The sequence below is a fragment of the Notamacropus eugenii genome, chromosome 1, assembly GCF_028372415.1.
Source record: "Notamacropus eugenii isolate mMacEug1 chromosome 1, mMacEug1.pri_v2, whole genome shotgun sequence".
In the NCBI taxonomy this organism is placed as follows: Eukaryota; Metazoa; Chordata; class Mammalia; order Diprotodontia; family Macropodidae; genus Notamacropus; species Notamacropus eugenii.
The window spans coordinates 48909609-48935187 of NC_092872.1; the positions used below are offsets into that span (position 1 = coordinate 48909609).

General features: G+C 40.4%; 1 protein-coding gene and 1 pseudogene across 20 annotated transcripts in view; one reads left to right on the forward strand and one right to left on the reverse strand.

Moving 5' to 3' along the window:
• MAPK8IP3 (mitogen-activated protein kinase 8 interacting protein 3) overlaps nt 1–20205 on the reverse strand; it is an 83611-nt gene extending 63406 nt beyond the window's left edge. For 11 of the 20 annotated variants that reach the window (XM_072599710.1, XM_072599646.1, XM_072599766.1 and 8 more), the window contains exon 1: nt 19737–20205. In XM_072599710.1, coding sequence (XP_072455811.1) covers nt 19737–20054 — 318 coding nt within the window. In that variant the 5' untranslated portion in view covers nt 20055–20205. The remainder of the gene's footprint in view (nt 1–19736) is intronic. The other 9 variants (XM_072599777.1, XM_072599728.1, XM_072599669.1 and 6 more) reach the window with 1 other exon arrangement.
• Nucleotides 11410–12069, forward strand: LOC140499019 (peroxiredoxin-6 pseudogene; annotated as a pseudogene).
• Nucleotides 20206–25579: the final 5374 nt, after the last annotated feature.

A 25579-nucleotide genomic window follows, 5' to 3' on the forward strand; every position in this document is an offset into this window, starting at 1 on the left:
ATTACACAGTAACGATAACTGTGAATGGGAAACGAGATGAGCTCATCCACAAACTAGGAACATAGAGCAGAATGCATTAGAAACCAGAATCCAACAATATGTTGTTTACAAGAAATGCAGAGAGACACACACAGAGTTAAAATAAAGGGCTGGAGTAGAATCTAATATTTCAGCTGAACTAAAAAAAAGAGGGGTAGCAATCATGATCTCAAAGGAAAAACAAAAATAGACCTAATTAAAACAGATAATCAAGGAAACTACAGTTTGCTGAAAGGTATTACAGAAAATGAAGCAACATAAAAAAAATCCTCAGCAAGTTTCCCTGATAAAAGACTCATTTCTCAATTATATACTAAGTAAAGACCTGAGTCAAATTTATAAAAATATGAGCCATTCCCCAATTGATCAATGGTCAAAAGGAGATGAACAGGCAGTTTTCAGAAGAATAGTTATATGAAAAAATGCTCTAAATCACTATCGATTAGGGAAATGTAAATTAAAACAACTCTGAGTTACTACCTCACACCTATCAGTAATGACAAATGCTAGAGAGGATGAAGGAAAACAGGTACACTAATAGAATGCTGATGGAGCAGTGAACTGGTTCAACCATTCTGGAGAACAATTTGGAACTTGGATCAAAGGGCTATAAAACTATACATACCCTTGACCAAGCAATCCCACTACTAGGCCTGTATCCCAAAGAGATCAGAAAAAAAGTTAAAGGATCTATATGTACAAAAATATTTACAGCTCCTCTTTCTGTGGTGGCAAAGAATTGAAAATTGGGGAATGGCTGAACATGCTGTGGCATATGCTTGTGATGGAGTACTCTTGAGCTGGGAAATGAGGAGGGGGATAATTTAAAAAAAAAAAACATGGCAAGATCTTCAAGAACTGAGAAGAAGTGGGAGATCATTGTGCACAGTAATAGCAATGTTGTAATAATGATTGATTATGAAAAACTTGGCTACTATGACCAATACAGTGATCCAAAACAGTTCCAAAGTACTCAGTATGGAAAAATGCTATCCATCTCTAGAGAGAAGACTGATGAACTCTGAGTGCAAACTGAAGTATAATCTTCTCACTTTATTTTTTTCTTGCCTTTTTTTCTGCAACATGGCTAACATAGAAATGTTTTACATGATTTTAAATGTATAATTGATATATTGCTTGTCATCTCAGTGGATGAAGGAGGAGGGGACAGAATTTGGAATTCAAAATTTAAAAAGAAAAGAATATTAAAATAAATAATAAATTTAAATAAATAAGCAGGTTGCAAAACTTCAGATTCTGGGCTTTATTACAACAACTTGAACAACTTAAGAAATCATATATTACAACATAAACATTTTACAGATCAGGAAATTAAGCTAGGAAAGCCTGACTGGCTTAATGTCACAGTGAGGAAGTTAATATCAGAGCTGGGACTAGAACTTAAGCATTACAATCTAGGAATTATTAACAGCTGAATACTTTTCTCACTCTACTGTGCTATCTCACTCTCAATAATAAAATTTTCATGTGAATAATATGAGTACGTGACAACTATCCACAAAAGGAGAAAAATGATTTTACACACAGCACATTAGGATGGAATACACTTAATATTTTTTAATCAGGCAATACAATGTCTTAAGAGACTTTGAGAACGTATTGCGTTCTGCCTATCCAGTGAAATGAGGAGTCTCTAATTTTCACAAAATACTGATGTTATGTCACTGTACTGAGCATCTGAATTAGGAACTACCTATTTTCCTCCTTATCAAAATTTCAAGTAATACCCAATTCAGAATTAATGGAAAAAGCAAAAATACAAAGAACACAACTTCTATAGTACTATGAAATGTATCACTTCCATTCTTTAGACACCAAAGTAAGAGGGATATTGTTGTTGCTTTGGAGTTTAAATTTATAAAATGCATTTCTGAATAAAAACAAAGCAACATAAAACTGGGATGAAAATAAAATACTTTCAGAATTGAAAATGTACTAATGAATAGTCCTAAATTAAAACTTAAAGAAAACAACGATACAGTCAAAAAGAAAGTTAGAGTCTTTAGAAAAGAGGCAGAAGGATTTTCTGGGACAATGAAGGGTCAAATAAATGGTTCCCTTTTTCATATAGCAGATTTCCTGACTACTTAGTTACATAAATGCTTGCCATGACTTCATATTATTTATAAAAACCTCAATCACTCGCTCTTATGCATACACACATACATATATACATGTAATATGTATTGTCATATATTACATGTAATATGAATTAGGATAAAAGTGTGTGTACTTGTGAGTCTGTCTCTCTCTCCCCCTCACCCCCTCCCTAAAGATATTTCCTGAAATAGCCTCTAAAATATCCTTGTGATGAAAAGATTTCTGAAGCTCTCACCTAATGAATCATTCAGGGTAAGATATGGGAGGCAAAAAAATCCCAAAGGGGGCAAGAGGAGAAATAAAAAGGGCTGGGGAATAGACAAGGAAACAAAGGGATATTCAGAAAGAAAATAATAAATCCTATACTCATTACACCAGATACAACTGAAGTCAGGAAGACTGATGGGGAAATCTCTCCATAACCAAGGAAGATCACACAAACAGAAATGACATAAAGAAGAAGTTTTGGGGGCGGAGCCAAGATGGCGGAGTAGAAAGACACATAGCTCCGAACCCACAACCCACAGAACAGCTAGAGGGGACCAACTCATGGTGAATTCTGCACCCAGAGGCCACGGAATATTGGAGCGAGGGAGATTTCTGTTCCGGAGAGACCTGCAAACCTCTCGCAAAAGGTCCTTCACGCTGCGGACTGGGCGCTGGGACTGGGAGCTGAGTGCAGCCCTGCAGCGGCCGCAACACCGTGAGGAAAAGATCCGAGCGGGCTACGGAGACGGGCTCTCCAGCGGCGGCACAAGCCCCCCCACCCACAGGTGACGAGGGTCAGTGAGAGAGTCTCTTTGGCGGGTCGAGGGGGGAGTGGGGTGCCCCCATGGCTCGGGCCCCCCCGGGAGATAGAAGCTGAGAGGCGGCTGCAGACAGGGGCTCCCCAAGCTGGCAGGAGCCTGGATCCATTGTGGAAGGTCTGTACATAAACCCCCTGAGGGAACAGTGCCTGAGACGCGGCCCTGCCCCGACCTGACCATCTGAACTTAATTCTCACACTGAATAGCAGCCCTGCCCCCGCCAAAAGCCCTAAGGCGGGAAGCAGCATTTGAATCTCAGTCCCCAAACGCTGGCTGGGAGGACCAGGAGGTGAGGTGGGTGTGAGGAGAATATTCTGAGGTCAAGTCACTGGCTGGGGAGAATGCCCAGAAAAGGGAAAAGAAATAAAACTATTGAAGGCTACTTTCTTGGAGAACAGACATTTCCTCCCTTCCTTTCTGATGAGGAAGAACAATGCTTACCATCAGGCAAAGGCACAGAAATCAAGGATTCTGTGTCCCAGCCCACCCAATGGGCTCAGGCCATGGAAGAGCTCAAAAAGAATTTTGAAAATCAAGTTAGAGAGGTGGAGGAAAAACTGGGAAGAGAAATGAGAGGGATGAAAGAGAAGCATGAAAAGCAGATCAGCTCCCTGCTAAAGGAGAACCAAAAAAATGTTGAAGAAATTAACACCTTGAAAACTAGCCTAACTCAATTGGCAAAAGAGGTTCAAAAGGCCAATGAGGAGAAGAATGCTTTCAAAAGCAGAATTAGCCAAATGGAAAAGGAGATTCAAAAGCTCACTGAAGAAAATAGTTCTTTCAAAACTAGAATGGCACAGATGGACGCTAAGAACTTTGTGAGAAAGACAGATATCACAGAACATAGCGAGAAGATTGGAAAAATGGAAGACAATGTGAAATATCTTATTGGAAAAACAACTGACCTGGAAAATAGATTCAGGAGAGACAATGTAAAAATTCTGGGACTACCTGAAAACCATGATCAAAAGAAGAGCCTAGACATCATCTTCCATGAAATTATCAAGGAAAACTGCCCTGAGATTCTAGAACCAGAGGGCAAAATAAATATTCAAGGAATCCACAGAACACCGCATGAAAGAGATCCAAAAAGAGAAACTCCTAGGAACATTGTGGCCAAATTCCAGAATTCCCAGGTGAAAGAGAAAATATTGCAAGCAGCTAGAAAGAAACAATTCAAATATTGTGGAAATACAATCAGGATAACACAAGATCTAGCACCCTCTACATTAAGGGATTGAAGGGAATGGAATAGGATATTCCAGAAGTCAAAGGAACTAGGACTAAAACCAAGAATCACCTACCCAGCAAAACTGAGTATAATACTTCAGGAGAAAAAATGGTCTTTCAATGAAATAGAGGATTTTCAAATTTTCTTGATGAAAAGACCAGAGCTGAAAAGAAAATCTGACTTTCAAACACAAGAATGAAGAGAACCATGAAAAGGTGAACAGCAAAGAGAAGTCATAAGGGACTTACTAAAGTTGAACTGTTTACATTCCTACATGGAAAGACAATATTTGTAACTCTTGAAACATTTCAGTATCTGGGTACTGGGTGGGAGTACACACACACACATGCACACACACACATGCACACACGCACACATACATAGAGACAGAGTGCACAGAGTGAATTGAAGAGGATGGGATCATATCTTAAAAAAAAAAAATGAAATCAAGCAGTGAGAGAGAAATACTGGGAGGAGAAAGGGAGAAATTGAATGGGGCAAATTATCTCTCATAAAAGAGGCAAGCAAAAGACTTATTAGTGGAGGGATAAAGAGGGGAGGCGAGAGAAAAACATGAGGTCTACTCTCATCACATTCCACTAAAGGAAAGAATAAAATGCACACTCATTTTGATAGGAAAACCTATCTCACAATACAGGAGAGTAGGGGACAGGGGCACAAGCAGGGTGGGGGGGAGGATAGAGGGGAGGGCATGGGGAGGAGAATGCAATCCGAGGTCGACACTCATGGGGAGGGAAAGGATCATAAGAGAATAGAAGTAATGGGGGACAGGATAGGATGGAGGGAAATATAGTTAGTCCTATACAACACAACTAGTATGGAAATCATTTGCAAAACTACACAAATTTGGCCTATATTGAATTGCTTGTCTTCCAAAGGGAAGGGGTGGAGAGGGAGGGAGCTAAAGAAGTTGGAACTCAAAGTGTTAGGATCAACTGTAATGTTCTTACCACTAGGAAATAAGAAATACAGGTTAAGGGGTAAAGAAAGCTATCTGGCCCTACAGGACAAAAGAGAAGATGGAGACAAGGGCAGAGAGGGAGGATAGAAGAGAGAGCAGATTGGTCACAGGGGCAATTAGAATGCTTGGGTTTGGGGGGGGTGGGGAGGATAAAAGGGGAGAAAATTTGTAACCCAAAATTTTGTGAAAATAAATGTTAAAAGAAAAAAAAAAAAAGAAGAAGTTTTAAGAAACAAAGCTTCCTTCAAGAGTCAGCCTTCTGCAGGAGGCCTCTCGGGCACTCGCCAGCGGTCAGCGCCCTCCCAATAAAGTAACCTGGCGTCTTTTGTCTATGCCATGTTGTCTACCTAGTTGAAAGCCAGCATTCCCTGAGGGCAGGATCTGTTTCATTTTTTTGTCTTTGTATCCTGGGTACTCAGCACAAAAAATGCTTACTAATGCAAGTTGAATGGGGACATTAAGATGAACATATGTAATCTGCTCCAAATCCTCCGTCTGAGCTCTGCCCTAATCATGTGCTATCTTAGACCTAGGTTCATACTCCATCACCAGAAATTTTATTTTCCCTTTTCCTTTTGCAAGTATATTTGATATCAAAATATGACATTTGATACTAGGAATCAATTGAGAGTCTAAAAGTCCAAGAAGTCAAAAACAACATATGACAATGCTGGAAAACTCGAATCCAAGTGTGCAGAGAATCGGAGAATCCCAGGATCTGTTAGAAAGAATGTCAAAAGTCATCATAGTTTGTTCCATACCTGAACAAGAATTCCCTCTACAACATACTTGATAAGTGGTCACCAAAACTACTTGAAAAGCTCTAGAAAAGCCTGTATTTGCCAAGGTTGCCCGTTTCAACTTGAGATAACTCTAATGGTTAGAAATTTTCCCTTACACCTAGAACTCAGCATTGTGCCTGGTACATAGCTTAAATTTACTCTGCTGCAACTCCACACATCATTTCTAATCCAGTCTTCTGGGATCAAGGAGAACAAGTCCAATGCCTGTTTGGTATAACAGTGCTTCAAAGACCTGAAGACAGCTATTAAATTTCCCTGTAGTCTTCTCCAGGCTAACATCTCCATTTTCATCAACCAAACCTCATATGGGATAACGATGAGAACCTTCACCAATCTGGTCACTGCCTCTAGTCATTTTCCAGATTTTCCACTGCCTTCCTAAAATGGGTCCTGGAACAGACAAATACAGAACAAAAGGCTCTGTTGTTGTTTGTCCTTTAATCTCAAAGAGGACCATGAATGATATCAGGGAGGTGATGCCATGACATGCAAGTGAATTGGATTTAAATGAGGGAGGGCTGTGTAGTCACCAGCTTCATTTTCTCCTCCAGAGTCATCTGGGTGCAGTGGCCAGAACCTTTTCAAGCAAAGTTCCTTAATAGGTCTCAGTTTGACTGAGGCAATGTCCATTCAGTGATTAAGGCTCAATAAGAACTGAGGCAGAAAATGGCCTCTTTACCTAGTGGAAAATTTAAAACAAACGATACAGGAATAAATATATAAATAAATAGGTGATAGATTGGGGGGGGGGGGCAAGAGGAGACCCTCAGGGTTTCTGGACAAAGCAGAAACAATGGCTTTTTACATTCATTCTAAACTAATCAGGGCCCAAACAAAGACCAAGTAGGGTCTGGTATGGGAGAAGGAGAAGATCACTTCACCAACTGAGACAGGGATGGAGGAGAAGATAGTGGCAGAAGGCATTTAAGTAATAGAAGATGAGAAAGAGGGGAGGAGAGGGAGCTCTTAGAGAATGGTCTCAATTTTTTCTATGAAATATGAATCAAGTTTTGCAGCTAAGAGGGTGGGGGGAGGAGAAACCATGAGAGGTTCAAGAAGGAAGGAAAAGGTTTAGAAAAGCTGCTGTGGAGAGAGGGATAATGAATACATAAAGGATCCATATTAGGATTGCCTAGCAGCAGGGAAGGCCCAGTTAAGTTTGTGTAACATAAATCTGCAGTGTACCCAATCAGAATAGGTACATGATTTTCTCCACCTTTGTTCAGTAGCACATATGTAGGAGTAAAGACAGAGATGATGATGGGAATTATCCAAGGCTGAACTTGGCAGGCAGCAACTGACAAAATTGTAAGAGGGCTAGAAATTCAAGAGAGGAGGCCATTGTAGAACTGAATTGGTTCAACAAGAGGTTGAGTTGGGGAAAAGAGAAGATAGTATCCAGAGCAAGCGAGACAGCTGACTAAAGAATTGAGGGGTTAAGAGATTAGAAGCTGCCAATGATCACCAAAAAAGAGGATTAAAAATTGAAAAATAAAGGGCCCAACTTAGAAAATTCCAACCTGACATATATAAAGTTGTTGGTGCTAAAAAATGGGGAATGAGTTAAGCATCAACAAAGACTATTACCACTTCTTAAGAAGTTTAATTTGAAATTCAATTGCCACTACAAGATTGAAAAAGCTTAGAAAAAGCCTTGACCAGGAAACACTTCATCTATCTAATGGATGGAAGTGGCAGCCAACACCAACAACTGATTTAGTATACAAACTCTAAGCTCTCTGTAAACTCTCATAGAAGAGTTTGGTGAAAAATTATAAATCTCATAAAACTCCAAGAAGCAAGAGGGAAACATAAATTTATTTAAAGGTTGGGGAGAGACCGTATACTACATCATCTTGAGGGATTTAAGTACAAAATGGAAGGACAAACCAAAAAACCCCCACTAATATATGTCAACATTTCTTTTCTTAAAAAATCCTAAGACTTCATTATTTATTTTTTTGCATTCTTCTCTTTTTAAATTCTAAGTTCCAAATTCTCTCCCTCCCTTCTACCCCTTCCACCACTCAGCTAGGAGGCAGGCAATAAGATCAATTATACATGTGAAATCATGCAAAATATATTTCCATATAAGTCATATTACAAAAAAAAGTGAGAAAATTATACTTCAATTTGCGCTCAGAGTTCATTAGTTCTCTCTCTAAAGGCAGATAACATTTCTTTTCATTGGGATTGTCTTGGATCACTGTATTGGTCTGAGCAGTTAAGTCTTTCACAGTCGATCATTACCATATCATTGCTGTTACTGTGCAGAATGACTCCCATTTCTCACTTCACTTTGCATCACTTCATACAATTCTTACCATGTTTTTCTGATACCATCCCTCTCCTATTTTCCATAGCTCAGTAGTAGTCCATGACAATCATATGCCAGAACAAGTTAAGCCATTCCCCAATTGATGGGCATCTTCTCAAGTTCCAATTCTTTGCCACCACAAAAAAGAGCTACTAAAATGTTTTTGTAAATATAGGTCCTTTTCCTTTTTCTCTGAACTCTCTGGGATACAAACCTAGTAATGATATTGCCAGGTCAAAGGATGATTACTCTCATGGAATCATTAGCTTCCACTTGCCCAATTCTAATTCCTAAGGAATTATTTTCTATAGTGAGATTTTGTACCTCATTTTCCAGTGAGCCAATTTTATTTTTTAATGAGTTTGTTTCTTTAGTGAATTTTTGTATCTCTTTTACCAACCTGCTAATTCTTTTTTCATAATTTTCTTCTATCACTCTTACTTCTTTTCCCAATTTTCTGTCTACCACTCTTAGCACTTTCTTTAATTCTTCCAGGAATTCTTGTTGGGCTTGGGTTCAATTATCATTTTTCTTTGAGAGTTTGTCTGTAACTGTTTTCACATTGTTGTTGTCTTCTGAATTTACATCTTGGTCTTCCCTGCCACTGCCACTTCCCTGCCACAGCTTTTTACAGTCAAATATTTTTGTTGTTGTTTGCTTATTTTTCTAGCCTATTTCTTGACACAACTCTATATTAAAGTTGGCCTCTGCTCACTTGGGAGTGGAGAGAAACTGTGCCAAACTTTAGGCTTTTTCATGCTGCTGTTTTCAAAGCTAGTTCTGGAGGTCTGTAAACTTTTGTTACTTCCAAGGTGGTGTGATCCTGGGATCAGTATGGTCACTCTTCTCCTAGTCTGTACTCTGATCTTCATTCAGGAAAGGCCCCTCCCTACTTCCCTGCAGCTACAAGTGCTAGAGATTTCTTTGCCTTGGAACTGTGAACCAAACTCCTGCTCCCTTGTGACTGACTACAAGCACACCTCCCTTCCTCGGAACTGCAACCCAAAACTTTATATGGCCAATATTGTCAATCAATGCCAATTGTACTCAGTGCCAACCAAGGGTGCCCTGTAATCTCTTTCTGACCCCCTACCATCTCTAGGCTAAGAGCTCCTGCTACTGCCACCATGTATGGTATGCAACAGGCTTCCACCTGGGTATGACTCACTTTTGTTGACCTTCTAAGTTTTCTTGGGCAGAAAAGTGTCTCACCCTGATGTTTTGTTGGCTCTGCTGCTTCAAAATCTGACTTGAAATGTTGAGAGTTTAGTTAAGCTTCCTCTAATTTGCCACCTTCCTGTCAACATTTCTGTAACAAAATTCTCTTATGTTGCTGTTTTCTGTGGAAAAAAAAATTCTTCTGTCCATTAATGACAGTAGTGAACTCCAACAACATCCACAATGTGCCACATGAGGAGATTAAAATGACTAAAGAAAAGAAAAATGAGCAGAACAACTAGATAAGAAAAAGTATATACAGAAGAGGTCTACGCTGAAAGTGATACACTTTTGAGGCATAAGGAGAAATCTTATCTCAAGGTATCTGAGAGAGGAAAGGATAGGAAACACTAGGGGAAAGTTATTTACAAAAACTATAATCAACCAACAGAAACATATTAATTGCCTAAGTCCAAAGTGTTAGGGATAGAAAAACAAAAATCCAATAGTTTCTTCACTTGAGGAGTTCACATACTATTAGGTGAGACAGGAAGTATAAAAAAGTTATATACAAAATGAACACATGGTAATTTCTGGACAGAGAGCAATAGTATCTAAGGGTATCAAGAAACATCTCAAGTAGTCACCAGCACTTGAGCACAACTTTGAAGGAAACTAAGAATTCTGAGAGGCAAAGGTGAGGAGAGAGAGTTTTCCTAAAATAAAAAGCGGGAGTGTCATATGTGGGGAACAACAAGCAGGCCAGTTTGGCTAGACCACTGTGTTTGTGAATAATGAGTCTAAAAATGTAGAATCTTGAGTCTAGAAAGGCTATGAAAGGCTTTAAATGGCAAAGAGAGAAGTTTGCATTTTATCCTACATGTAAAAGGGAGCCATTGGAGTAAGTCAAGTACGTAATGTCAAGTAAGAACATGACATCATCAGATCTATATTTTAGGAATGTCACTTTGGAAGCTATATGAGCAATGAATATGAGAGGGTAGAGATTTGAAACAGGAAATCCAATGGAGGACTGCAACAGTCAAGGTGAGAGGTGATAAGAGTTTAAACTAGGGTCATAGCTGTCTAAATGGAGAAAAGGGGATTATAGCAAGATGTCATGGAAGCAAAACCAGCAAGGCTTGGCAAGTAAATGGTTATGTGGGGTGACAGACAATGAGGATTTAAAGATGACTCTATGCTTGAAAATCCAGGTGACTGGGAGGATGGCAGTGCCCTTGACAGAAACAGAAATGACAGGATAAGAGGTGGGGTTTAGGGAGAAAGATAGTGAATACTGTTTTGGAGATAAATGAAATGACTACAGATTGGTTAGAGCTCAGGAGAGAGACAATGGCTAGATATATAGATCGAGGAGTAACTTTTGAGATGATAATTAAGCCCAGGGGAAGTGATGTGGTAACTGAGAGAGTACAGAGAGAGAAGAGAAAAAGGTCCAGGACAGAATCTTTAGGTACAGCCACAGTCATGGAGATTGCAACAGTGAACCAAGATAAAGCAGAGTGACAAAAATCCAGAAGAGACTCACTAAAAACAGTAACTATAAAAATATCCATAAATGCCAGTGCATATGCTACTTTGTCATCTCTACAAAATCTTTTATTTATCATGTATCTAAACCATAGATGCAACAAAGGCATCCTTGGTGAAGGTATGAAAAGGAAGCAGGCAGGTTTTTGCAAATGATATTCTGTAGCTGAATACATCTTCACAGTCGTACAAACTGACTGAAAGGTGCTAAGAACACAACTGTGCTTACTATTGTTTTATTATTAAAAATCTGAATTACCAAAGCAAATTGCTACCTTAAAGATTCTCCTCCAATAAGGTGTCTCTCATGCATATGTCAAAATCACACAAGATTCTATGAAAGATAAAACAACAGAGCACCCACGATGGCTGTGGCTCCTCCTCCCTCTTCTGCCCCTCACCATTGTTGCCATGCCTGGAGGTCTGCTGCTCAGAGAGGAGGCCTCCAATTTCAAGGTGGACACCACAATCAGCCGCATCCATTTCCACAACTTCCTCGGAGACTCATGGGGCATTCTCTTCTTCCACCCTTGGGATTTTACTCGTGTGTACAACAGAGCTGAGCCGTGCTGCAAAGCTGGCCTCAGAATTTGAGAAGCAGAATGTTAAGATGACTGACCTTTCTATTGACTCTGTCCAAGACCATCTTTCCTGGAGTGAGGATATCAATGCATACAATGGAGACAAGCCCACAGAGAAGCTGCCTTTCCCCATCATTGATGATCACAAATGGGACCTTGCCATCAAGTTGGGCATGTTAGACCCATGCCTCTGACAGCTCGTGTGGTATTTATCTTTGGCCCCAGTAAGAAGTTGAAGTTGTCTGTCCTCTACCCAGCAACTACCAGCAGGAACTTTGATGAGATCCTCCGAGTGGTCAATTCCCTTCAATTGACAGCATACAAGAAAGTTTCTACTCCTGTTGACTGGAAATGTGGGGATAGTGTTATGGTTGTTCTAGCTATCCCTGAAGAGGAGGCTAAAAACTGTTTCCTAAAGGCATCTTCACCAAAGAGCTTCCTTCAGGCAAGAAATACCTATGGTACACCTCTCAGCCATAGGTTACTCCAGCAAGACAATGTTGGAATCTGGCTGGGTCTCCCTTGAAAAACTCTACCAGAAAGGATACCAGCCTGCCAATTATGTCTTCCTATAGCAATGGATTTAAACGTCTTGGGGGTGATGAAAGTCAGGAGTCTTTGGGCTACTCTACTAATGGCTTGTTAAATGAAAGTGGCACAAAAAGTCACCCATGATTTCTCTCCTTGTGCCTTTACCAGCATTTCATTTGGGTCATTGAACTCCTTTGTTGCTCTGCTGGCTATCTTTGGGATGGCACTGTTTGGGACTTTAAATCCTTATGAGATCTGTTGCAATCTCTGTCATCAGCCAACTAGTAGGAAAGGGAACACTGCAGGATTAGGATTTCTTTAACTGACCTAATAAGACAAATCATCTCTTTTTCTAATTATCCATTTGAGGTAGGAGTCAATTTAACATGCCTAGTTTTGAACTTCACCTCCCTAAGTTTATGATCAACAACTTGTAATAATTTGGGGGTTTCAGATAGTGTTGGGGTTTTTTTTCCTCAAAGGCTGAGTGTTCTAACTATAGTTATGAAAGATTTGGAGATTCTTCTCTTTCTAGCAGAGAAAGGGAAGCAGAAGACAACCTTAAAATATTTTGTTAGATTGAGCAGAAGAGCTTTCTAGTTATGTTACAAGTATGTGGCTGAGACTACAGAGAAGCTGCACAACGCCTGCTAGAGATGTACAGAATGGTGGAGGGCTATAATTACGAGTGCCTTTTTAAACAAGTCATGTATCTAGACATGGAGAACTGCTCTTAAATGTTCATAATAAGATGAAAGCTTGTATACTTGAGGGAAACGAAGGGATAAAGATACTATTTCTTTACCATAAAACTAGCTCTGCAGTGGATTGTTTTCTGATATTTTGCCTATAGGGGAGCTATAAATAATAGCTTTTTGAAACTAAAAAAACAAACAAACAATAGAGGTGACTTTGTATAACTACCCTCTGATGAGTGATCACAATATTTGTCAGAAGTGTTTGCCATTGTTGTAGAGTTCACAAGGAAGAAGTATTCCTCATAGATAGTGAAGCCCTCTAGATTTTCTGTTTGAGATGATTCATAAAGCCCTGAAACACTGCTGTGCTTCCTAAGTGAGATCCATTATCATTTAAGAGTTCAGCCAAACTATCCACAGAGGAGAGACCAAGTGGATGAAGAATGCCTATTGTAGACTTTGATAAGCAGTTGAATGGACAATCCATAAAGCTGATTCAATAGCATATATATATCTTGAAAAAGCACTGCAAAAGGACAATAAATTGGGCCTAGACCTGAAGAGAATAGACTGAATTATCCTTGGGAAATTATCCAATGGTTTAATGATTAAAAGTACTTTGTAAATCTTAAAGTATTCTTCAAATTGCATTTATTATTAACAATACCTAGCTTTTCCTTGAAACAAGACACAAGTGGTCTTCAGTAATCAGTTATAGTAGCATGTCATGGAAGAAAGTTTCTGAAGCCTTAATACACTGGCGAAGAACTGGCCAGGAGAAGCAGTGCAAAGGATAGCATCACTGAACTAACAGAGTCATACACTGAAACTATCAGTGGTTTGTCCCATTGATATTTATGGGATTTCAAGAGATCTAGAGCAAAGACTCCCTTGATGAGGATTTATGGGAGGACATAGATAAGCACTGAGGATAAGTTTAAATCAGTAGGGTTTGTTTTTTTTGACTAGGTGAAAAAGGTCATTCTCTGCATTTCTTACTTAGCCTTAATCACTGAATTCGCCTGCTTCAGTCAAACTGAGACCTGTTAAAGACCTTCCTTAAAAAGGCCAAGGTCTCCCAGTGCATCCAGGGCCATCTCCAGTCACCCTGATCTATATCTTGCCACTGGACCCCGATGGTTCTGGAGGAGAAAGTGAGGCTGGTAACTTTGCACAGCCCTGCCTCACTTAAATTCAACTCACTTGCATGTCATGGCATCACCTCCCTAATGTCGTGGTCCTCTTTGAGAATGAAGGACAGACAACAACAACAAATCTGTAAGTTTAAACCAGTAAAAGGAGTATCCACAGTAATAAAATCACATATATATTTGAGTAGAAGTCAGAAGTAGAAAACGATTAACTTGAATAGATTGGTTTTTTTCCCAGTATAGATTCAGGTTGAAATGCGCCAAGAAACAGAACTTACATTGATTTTCATGAAAAATTATTCTCAAAATAAATGAAATAAACTAAACAATCTATATTGGCCTATCTCAGTATTCCTTAACTGAATGATACTATAGTATGGTCTATATAGAAAGAAATGTAAGAAATATGGTCTTGGCCCTATAGAATTCATGTTCTTAAAATAGAAAGCCAGGCTGATGTAAATAGACACATAGAAAAGCAAGCTTTATGAGCCCACCCACAGGAGCACAGATGGAATCTCATCTTTAGGGAAGCACAGTCAGGAAGAAAAAGAAAGCTGCTTGTTGCTAGAAATAGGATAATAAGGGATTCTATATCTTCCATTCAGTAAGGGAAGACATCACTGAATAAGACTGAAGTAGAACAAGGTAGTCTACCTCTGAAAGTAAAAGAAAATGTGGGAGAAGGCTTAGAATTTTCAGAGGTTTGTTTAGCTCAAGTATAATGGCCAAAAAACTAAAGTGATCTGCATCCTAAAAGTAAGTTTTGGTGTAATTAATGAAGTCTCATCTTGTGACACAACTGCTAATGTAGGTCTTCAACTATTATTTAGGTATTAAAATGTCATGTTCATCCCCAGAAGGTTGGCCACTAGATGGTATATCTTTTCCTTTACACAAAAAGATGGTCTAATAGAGAAGTGGGTATAATCTTTGATTGTGAAAGTACCTGCCTCAATTAAATCAGAGATGCTTCAGTAGAAATAATTGTTCGTAAAATCTTCTCTATCAGACTATAAGCTGCTTGAGAAAGTGGAGCATGTCTTGTTCATCTTTATATTCCCCCAGTGTCCATGAGGGGCCCATGTTCGTATCACTTGACTCAAGAAATATGTATTTGTTGATTAGAAGTTACACAATATTCAACAGTTTGCTACTTCCATTCTAATTTCTAATGGATAGGGACCTAAGGACTTCTCTCAACTTAGTAACAGTAGCAATGGCCAATAACACTTTTAAACCTTTCTGGACTCAAGAGTAATCTTGTCTGATAACCTTATTGGAAAAAAAATACTAATAAGAGAAATGCAAATCAAAACAACTCTTGAGATTTCATTTCATACCTAGGAAACTGGCGAAGATGATAAAAGACAGAAATCAATGATACAGGAACTGTAGAATTATGTAAGAAAAATCACCAAAATTCTCAGGTTGACCCAAAGATTCCACACCTAAGCATCTACCCCAAAGAAAGTCAATAGTTGAAAGAAAGGTCTCATAAATACCCAAATATTCACAGTAATAATTTTTGTAATAGCAAAAAACAATAATCAAAGTAGGGGTCTATCAATGGTGGAATGGTTAAACAAACTGTTATATGAATATAATGAATAATATTGAACTACAAGAAATGACTACACAGAATTCAGAGAAACATGAGAGGACTTTTATGACCTGATGTAGGGCAAAGAAAGAACCATATTCTAGAATGACAATCAAAGTGCATATGTATGTGTGTATACCACACACACACACACACAAACACACACAGAGTTTAGGTTTTTCAAAGGATACAACCAATACAACTTTTAACAGCAAAATTAATATGTATATATCTATGCATGTATGTATGTATGCTGTATGAATGAAAACATAATTCTGAAAAAATACAATGACCAAAGCAGGTTTCAAATGACTGATTCTAAAATATACAGGTTTCAGACATCTTAGGTCTTCGCCTCTTGTTAGAGATGGAGCAGATTATGTATATCAATATTATATACACTGATAATAGTGGCTGCTGCACGAAAAAATGTTCAAATAATCTGCAATATGTATAATCTAAGCTTTGAAAGGGCGGTATAGGCTCTATGAAAATGTTATCATTGTTTGTATCATTTTTTTAGTGTGTATAAATTGAATCGTTCATATGGAGACTCTAATCATCAACTACTCAGTGAACTGAAATTTAACCAGGAAGGATTCCATATGATAGGCAAGCTTCCTTAGTATAAGAGTAGTAAAATACTTGAATGAGTGAGTACAAGAATTCATGTGACTACCTTAATAAAAAAAGGCTATATTTTCAGAAAAAAAAGGTCTTGTCTATGCGCTAATGATTTAGGGCCTTTTCTGTTTTAGTTTTCTAAAGAAATTCACTTTTCTGTACCCTTGATGATTGTGGCAAAACTACAGTGTGCTAATTTGAAGAGACAAATGGCAAAAACTCTAGTCCCTTCATCCCAATGTTTTCATCCCAAAACAGCCAATTTTAAAATGCTTAATTTAAGGATGTGCTCAAAAAGTTGTGAAATTATTGTTTTTACCATAGAAGCACTGAATGTCTTTCAAAGCTCATACAAAGTCAATTTAAACTTGTAAGCCTTTGTTCAGTTATCATTTCTCAGTTTAGAGGAATAAAAACAAACAATACAAACGATTCCACCTAAATGCCACATATTTCCTACTGACCTGTCCCTTAGATGGCAGATCTCCGAATTCCTTTGGCTATACTTACTAAAGGTGGAAGGTAGAAAATAGCGCTATTTGCTTGTATTGTCCAAGGCTTAGCTCTGAAAAACTGAAAGATCTTCCCAGCTCAGGAACACCCAGGCAGCTCAAGTTACCCACCTCTGACTAAGCCTTCTTGAGTACTGTAGCTGGGGGAAGGTACCTACAGCACTGGTTTAGAGATTCTATGAGTTGGAAGAGGTAGCAATAAAATTCCCCCTTCAAATCTTTCTCCACAAGAAGCTGGTTGATAATCTTTAGCCAAGAAGATAGTCGGTCCCTACTAGAATTTTCCCAGAGACCACATTTACACATGTACAACAATCTGGGAATGATCATAAGAACAAAGAATTGAGTTTGTTTGCATGTAACTTGCAAGAAAAGTAACTAGGTATAGTGGTTTCAAGGCTGGGCTCTGATTTATAAATCTGCACTCTGACACATCATCATCATTTTTCAGTACACACACACGCATATATATATGCATATATATATACACATGCATATATATACACACACACACACATACATACACATATGTGCGCATGCGCGCACACCCCCCATATATTACTTTAAGGTTTGTAAAATTTTTTATAAATATGGCCACAACTACCCTTGGGGACTAGGTGCTATTATTATCCTCCTTTTTTTTTTTTTTTTACAAATGAAGAAATAGAGAAGGAAAGAGACTAAATGACACTTACTTAACTGTGTGTCTGAGGCTACATTTGAACTCAGATCTCTCTGACTCCAAGCCAAGATGTTCTATTAAGTGGCTCTTCAACCTCAGGCAAGTCACTTGACCTTTTAGGGTCCCAACCCTCCTTAGGTTGTAAAAGAGTTAAAGATTTAGAGAAAAGAGTTTTTAAGTTCTTGACTCCACCCCTTACTCCCCCCAAAATTACATATATTGTGGAAGATTGCCCAGTCTATTTATTGGAAAGTTTGACAATAAAATGTTAATTCATGAGGTAGGTCCATGGTAATTAAGCACTGGGCCTGGAGTCAGGAAGACCTAAATTCAAATCCAGCCTCATATACTTGTGATCTGTGTGACCCTGGGCAAATGACTTAACCTATATCTGCCTCAGTTTTCTCAATTATAAAATGAAGATATTAGCTCTTACTTCACAGAATTATTGTGAGGATCAAATGAGATAAAATATAAAGTACTGAGCATAGTATGCTATATAACATAGCATAGTAAGATTACTTATTCTCCTCTTAAGTCAGGAAATTTCTTGAATTTTATCTTAAAGGAATAATTTCTTCTCTTCTCTAAGATGGGGTGGGGGTGAAATACTGAGGGTACCAGATTTAAAAATCATGGAGGTAAGAGAAACAAACATAAGATTTTGGTACAACAGTGAGTTACTCTAACACAGGACCAGAAGTTTGTTGTGTTCAAAGACAACTCTTATTTTGACTAGAGGTAGTGTGATATAAGAGAAGCAGCCTGGATCTGGAGTCAGAAGGCTATGGTTCTAGTTCTGGCTTAGCCACTATCTAGTGACAACCTTGGGTGGGTTATATAAACTTTTCAGGTCTTCCATTCCCCCTCTGTAAAATGAAGGCAATGGATCAAACGATCTGAGGTCCCTTTCAGTTCTAACATTTTATGATGTATGTATAATCTTTAGTATTCTACCTGTAAAGAATGAGTTTGATGCTTTATCAGATATTGTCATTAGGTCTGAGTATTAGTATCAATTTTAGAGAAATATGGTGGATATCACCATCAACTAAAGAACACTTGCTTGACAGAAGGATGAAAAAACCTATCACTATCACTATGGTAAACATTAAGTTCATTCAGAGGGTTGTTTTATGGTTTTAGTGTGTCAAAACATTCCTTGAATCTCACTAAGAATACATCCTAGCTATGGTTTAAAAAATTTGTAAGTTCTTTCTCTTATTTCTGCTTTAAATCAGGATCACCATGTGGACAAATAAGAACATGGATAACAAAATTTATCATAAAGGAGTTTAGAAGCTTCCTATTTTGATAAAGAACCTTACTTTTGTCTGTAACACCTATGTATTTATGTACATACAAGCTGGGTTATGTGTATATATATATATACACTATGTATCTATGCAGGGCAAGAGTAGTGGCATTCTAATAATACATCGCTTTCTTCCAAATGCCTAGATGTCTGTTTAAATTGGTTCACATGCAGTTTTCCAGGTTATAGAGCAAAAATATTTCCTGATCAGAAAAATCCTATTTCTGCCCCCTCCAAAACCACACAGGAATTTTCCAGGATTTTCTATAAATGCACCCAATCTGACCAATGTAGTGACTTAAAGGGCAAAAGAGTTACCAACAAGGCATGATGAACTCAGCAGTAACCTCAATCACACAGAAACCAAGAGCAGTTTTACCTAACAGATGAGACAGAAGCTTTGGAGCTTTTGGCTCTCATTACGTGTTAGAAGCAATTTAACTGATTCTTCTGCCCAAAACCATAAAAGTCTTGGACAGGAGGGCACAAGGGAAAAAGCCCTTCCCAACGACGGCTTCCTACTGCAAAGAGGGTCTGTTTAGGCTGACTGCAGCGGGTAGAGGCTGGTCTAGGGAAGTAATCAGGCTTGGGCAACACAGTCTCAACAAACAAAACCCGATGTGAAGTCAGGATTGACGGCTGAGAAAAGACGCCGGGCCTTCAAGGATGGGGGCTCTATTTAGGGATCGCGGCCCAACCGGCAGCTGCCACCAAGACGTGTGTGACCTTGGGCATTCCTCGTGGGGCTGGGCTAAGTGCTGGGGACAGCAGGGTGACCTCGGGCTTCTCACAGGGAGCTTTCGGCCAGGGACACCCAAAGAAGGGATGCCTCTCCCTTTCCCTCCGTGGGTGTGGCCGCAGGGGAGAAGGGAAAGGCTGCAGAAGCTCCCTGAGGCCGAGTTTGGGGGCTCGGGGGGGAGGAGGCGGGGGTGAGCCGAGTTCCTGGAAATGAAATAGGGTGGAGGGAAGGAGGGGGAGCAGGCCCCTCCCGCTCCGCTCGGCCCCGGGCTCGCCCGCGGCTCGCTGCCTACCTCCTCGGCCTGCTTGCGCAGCGCCTTCTCCCGCTCGTACTGGGTGAGCAGCTGCTCGTTGTCCTCGCGCAGCAGCTCGAGCTCCACCTCGTGCTCCTGGTTCTCGCTGAGCACCGAGTCCAGGTTCTCCAGCACGTTCACCACCAGCGGCATCAGCTCCTTCACCACCTCCTCGTCGTAGCAGCTGATGAGCCGCTCGAACTCGCGGTAGATGGAGCCCGCCAGGCCCGACACCCGCTCCGACATCACCGAGCCCGAGCAGTAGTCGTCCTGGTACACCACCACCCCGCCGCCCTCGTCCATCTGGATCTCCATCATCGTGGCTACCGCTGCCGCCGCCAGCGCGGCCTGCTGCCTTCCCGGCCGGGCCTGGCTCCGCTGCTTCTCGGCTAGGTGCGCCCAGCTCCCCCGCTTCCCCGAGGCCGCCGCAGCCGCTCTGCTCTGCCAGTCATTCACCGGCCGGAAGTCCCGCCCCACCTCCCGGAAGCCCCTGCTCCCCCTCTGGAGAAAGGGGAAACGAACGTCTCCCAGGCAACCGCCTGCGGGTGCGCTGACACGTCCTCGCTAGGGGGAGCCGAAGTCGTGAAGGAGAGGAAGGGGAGCATGCGCACTGCTGCTTCAAGAAGCCGCTTGGCCTGAGGTCTTTTCGGAGCACTTCCGGCGAAGTGCGACTCTCTCCCGGTCACCTTAGAAACGTTCTCCCCAATCTCTGCCTCTGGATCAGACTCCCCAGAGAACAGAATCCATGACGGGCAGAGGGAGGGGGCGGGGCTGGCCGGAATGAGGAGCGGCCGCGGTACTTGGGGTTACGGTCCAGCCATGTTAGGTGCAGAGGGGTGCACACAGTCGGGGTGGCCTAGGAGGGAATGATGGAGAGCGCATCTGATCCCGGAGGCAGTCCGCAGCTCCTCGAGGTTACTGGGGAGGTCCGGGATGGTGTGACACGGGAGACACGGCACGGACCGCCCCGCATGGCGTGCCCACATCGGGGAAGGGGCTGGGCTCTGCGGGCAAAGCGGAGCGGACCTAGCCCAGAGAAGGGGCAGAGAGTCACGTTCAGAGAATCCACCCCAGATGTTCGCGCCCACCCAAGCTCTCATGGTCCCATCAGCCAGCCTCTAACTGGACTCCAGCGGTGACGTCATTCAGCCAAGGACTTGGTCAGACTCATGTCTTAGAAAAGCTGTTTGGAAGATTGATTTAAAAAATGGAGGGAAGAAATCAGACAAAGGAGGGTCCAATGCTAAGGCCACTGTAAGAGGTGACAAATGCTTGAACTGGGAGAGTGGTCATGTGAGTCAAGAGATAGGGCAGATTTAAGAGAGATTTTGGAGATTTAATCATAAAATTCCTAAGAGCTGGAAACTCTTAGATCAATGGGCTGAAGAAGAAAGAGTGCAGGATGACTCCAAAGTTTCAAACCAAGATGAAGGCATCCATCCAGGAAGGCTACAAGTGTAGATTTTTCTAGAACATAAATTCTGGCTTGGGTAAATTGAGTTTGAAATACCTATAGGGCATCTAGTTAAAATGTTGTGTTTGTCCTTCCTTCTTGATGAGGACCATGACATCAAGATGAGGACCATGACATCAAGATGAGGACCATGACATCAAGATGAGGGCATGACTTGCAGCTGACTTTGCTTTGAGTGAGGGAGGGCTGTGCAAGGTCACCAACCTCACTTTCTTCTCCTGAGCCATCTAGGTCCAGTGGCCTGATACTCATCAGGATGACCTGCCAGGGTAAGGAGGGATTAAAGAGGCTAAGGTCTGCTAAAATGGGGACCTATACTAGACTGGTAGAAGTGAGAATGAATTTGAGAAAGGTTGAATGAGAAATCATAGGACTTGGTAACAACTGGTTACCAAGGCAAAAGAAGATAAATTATGCAAATAAAGTGATTAAAATGTCCATAGACTTTGACCAAGAGACTCCTCTACTAGGCTTGTATACCCAGTGAGGTTATAGGATAAGAACATCCCCCTACACACCAAAATATTATCAGCAGCCCTTTTTGTGTTAGCAAAGAATGAGAAACAAAACAGATTTCCACTGACTGGAGATTGGCTAAACAAAATGTGATATATGAATGGAACAGAATATTATACTGTGCTTGTAAGAAATGATGAATGTAATGAATACAGAAAACCATGGAAAAGATTTACAAGATTTGATGCAAAGTGATGTAAGCAGTCAAGAAAACATATTCAATGACTACAACAGGGGTGGGGAACCTACAGCCTTAAGGCCACATGCGACCTTCAAAATCCTTAAGTGTAGTCTTTTGATCGAATCCAAATTTTATAGAAAAAACCCTTTTATTTTGTGGCCCTAAGGCCACAGGTTCGCCACCCCTGGACTACACAAAGTAAATTAAAAGAAATATAGATTTGATAGGCAGTTAGCAATGCAAGATTGGAGTTCAGGAAACTAGGGTTGGATGTGTAGATTTAGGAGTCATCTGAATTGAGGTCATAATTAAACCTATGGAAGCTGATGAGGTCACCAAGAGAAAATGAGAGACTGGCAGGAGGCACCTTTCAAATCTATAATTAGCGTGAGATTTTATAATCAAATGAGGCTAGGAGAACACAACGTACAAAATAAGTTTTCAAAATAATTACAAACTAACCACTTAAGGAAAAAATATTCCAAGTCTAATAAAAGAAATGCAAATAAAAAGGCTGAGGCTTCACCTCATACTCATCAAGTTTGCAAAGACAAATATCAGCTTTGTAAAGGCAGTGAGAAACCAGGCACAATAATGTACAGATGGTAGAACTGTAAATTACTCTTCTTGAAAACTCTTTGTTGTGGTTGTGGTTTGTCCTTCATTCCTGAAAAGGAACATGACATCAGGAAAATGATGCCATGACTTGCAAGTAAATTGGATTTAAGTAAGGGAAGGCTGTGCAAAGTCACCAGCCTCACTTTTTCCTCCAGTCATCTGGGTCCAGTGGCCTGATAAAGATCAGGATGACTGGAGATGGCCCCTAAAACTCTTTTGTAATTACTCAAGTTACTAAACTATTCATGTCCTTTGATTCATACACAGATCATAACACTGGGGATATAACCCAAGGAGGTCAGCAGCAAAAACAAAAGCCCATGAGAATATTCATAGCAGTAACTTTTTGTAGTAGCAAAAAACCTGGAAACCAGTAGAGGCCTATCAAATGGAGAATGGCCAAACAATCAGTGTGTCACAGGAATATAACAGCGTACTACTGAATCATAAGAAATGATTCATAGGAATTTAGAGATACATGTGAAGACTTGCATAGACTGATACTGAGTGGAGAAAGCAAAACCAGGAAAATATACACAATAACCATCCAGCAACCATGAAGATAACGTGAAAACAATTTGGTAGCAATGCAATGACTAATGTGGAGTCCAAATTACATGATTCTTCATAGAGAGGTGGATTATTGTCACCTGCTTGGGGACTATTGCTGCTCTCTGATTGGGCCTGTGGCCTATTCTGCCATGCTGCTACCACCAGTCCACTACCTGGGGCTTACTTGAAAAAAAGGAAATTTCCCTTTTATCCATCTTCTTTCAACAGTTATCTGTCTGGGCCTGGGTACTTTTTCCCACCCACCCCCATGCCCTCTTTCTAGCTACACATGCTGCATAATGTCTTGAAGTCTCCATCCTAAAGTTAACTCCTAAGGAGATGTTGCTAATTTATCTAAACCCATTCCTCCATGATCCACAAAACTCCCAGTCACCCAGGATTGAGGTGTCAACCTCAACCCCATTTTCTTACTCCTCACATGCAATCAAATCATCTTGATTATGTTGTCAGTATCTTATACACACCATTCTCTCTTCTGTCACTGCCACCATTCCCAGTACAGGCACTCATCACCTCATCTATGGAAGTGATAGCAATAGCCTCCACCTTGGTCTTCCTGCCTCAAATTTCTCCACTCCAGTTTAATCTCCATTTGGCTCTCAACTGATCTTCCTAAAGCCTAGGTCTGCCCGTGTCACCCCCTATTCAATAAACTCCAGTGATTACAATCAACTCTAGGATCAAACATAAAATTCTGGCAAAGATTCCTCTATAATATGGCCTCTTCCTACAATTCCAATATTATTATGCCTCATTCCCCCTGCCCCCTATAATACTTTGTGATCCAGTGATACTGGGCTCCATAGCATTCCTTAAACAAGACCTCCTGACGCCAGACATTTCTTGTTTCCATGCCTGGAACATTCTCCCTCCTCTTTATCATTTGCCCTTCTTGACTTTTTCCAAGTGCCAGTTAAAATCTCATCTTCTACAGGAAGATTTTCCTATTCTCCTTTAAAATTATTAGCACCTCCTGTTTATCTCCAATTTACTTCATATATATGTAAGTGTACATGTGTAAGTACATGTATATACACACACATCTTATTTGTACAGTTGTTTGTATGTTGTCTCTTTCCCTTAGATTATGAGTTCTTTTTGAGCTGGGACTGTTTTTTTTTCTTTTTGCCTTAGCACGGTGCAGGGCCACAGTAAGCACTTAAACACTGCCTGTACCACATCAGCCATCTTACTCAAACTCTAGTATCGGTTGCCTTTGGCAAAAACGATATTTTTCTTTGGTTTTTAAAGCCCTTCACAATCACCTCCAGTCTATCCGCATTACTTCCCTTCCTGCATTTTAGAGTCCAACCAAACTGGCATTCTATTTCTCACATATGGTACTCCAACTTCTCTGTCTTGCATTACCTGTCCCCCATACCTGAAGTGCATTCCTTTCTCACCTGACTCAGAACCCCTCTTATTCAAGTAACTGAAACACCACCTAGCAGCAACCTTTCCTGACCCTCCCACTGGTGCCCTCTTGCCCTAACAAGACTCTATTTATTCTTTTTATGTTTTATATGTACATATTTTTTCCCCAATTAATGTTAATGCCATGGGATTTGTTTCATTCTTTTTTCAGCACTGAGCAAAGTGCCTGGCACATAGTAAGCCATTGTTCAGACACTGGGAGTAAATGAAATTGTCAAGGGAGATTATTTAATTCTAACATGCCGCTTTACACTTTTTAAGAAAACTTTCATATATGTTACTACCTTAGCTCACCCTGCCCCCCTCCTAAAAAGGAATGGAAATTGGGCTTTTACTTATACTCAGTGACTAGCACCATGTCTGACTCACAGAATGCATTTAACATATTTCATTCATGTAGAGAATGAAAGAAAAATTGGACCAAGGATGGAACTTTTGGCAACACATTTTGAAAAACATACTTGCTGATGAATAAATATGGACAAATATTTCCTAAACTTTTCTATGCTACATGGAGGACCAAAGTAAGAGATAAAAGAATGGAACAGAGATTAGTTTTAGTATTGCCACCTTTAGTGTGTTGGAAATGGGAAAGGGGGGGAAGGTGTAAGGTAATGGCATCAAACTCAGAAAGGGGGTGGGGGGGCCCACTAATCAGAACCTGGCTTACTTTCAAAATGTCATATTTTTATTTATTTTGTGAATTCTTTCCCAATTACATTTTATTCTGGTTGGGCTTCACTGGGAGCATCATGGATCTTATGTTTGTGACACCTCTGGAATGAGAAAAAGTAAACTGTACTAAGATGCCACTTTACACTATTTTAAATAAATACCGTACCTTAGCTCAACTCCTGCTCCACACCCTCCCCCCCCCCCCCCCCACTTCCCTCCAACTTTTCTAAGTGGGAATTCAGCTCCTTTTGAGTAGGGATTGTTTCTTTCTTTGCACCTGTATCCCCAGTCCCTAGCAGCACACTTGTTAAAAAGTAGGCAAAATACTTGTTGATTGATAATAGCACCTAAGGAGGATGCAAAGGCATTGAG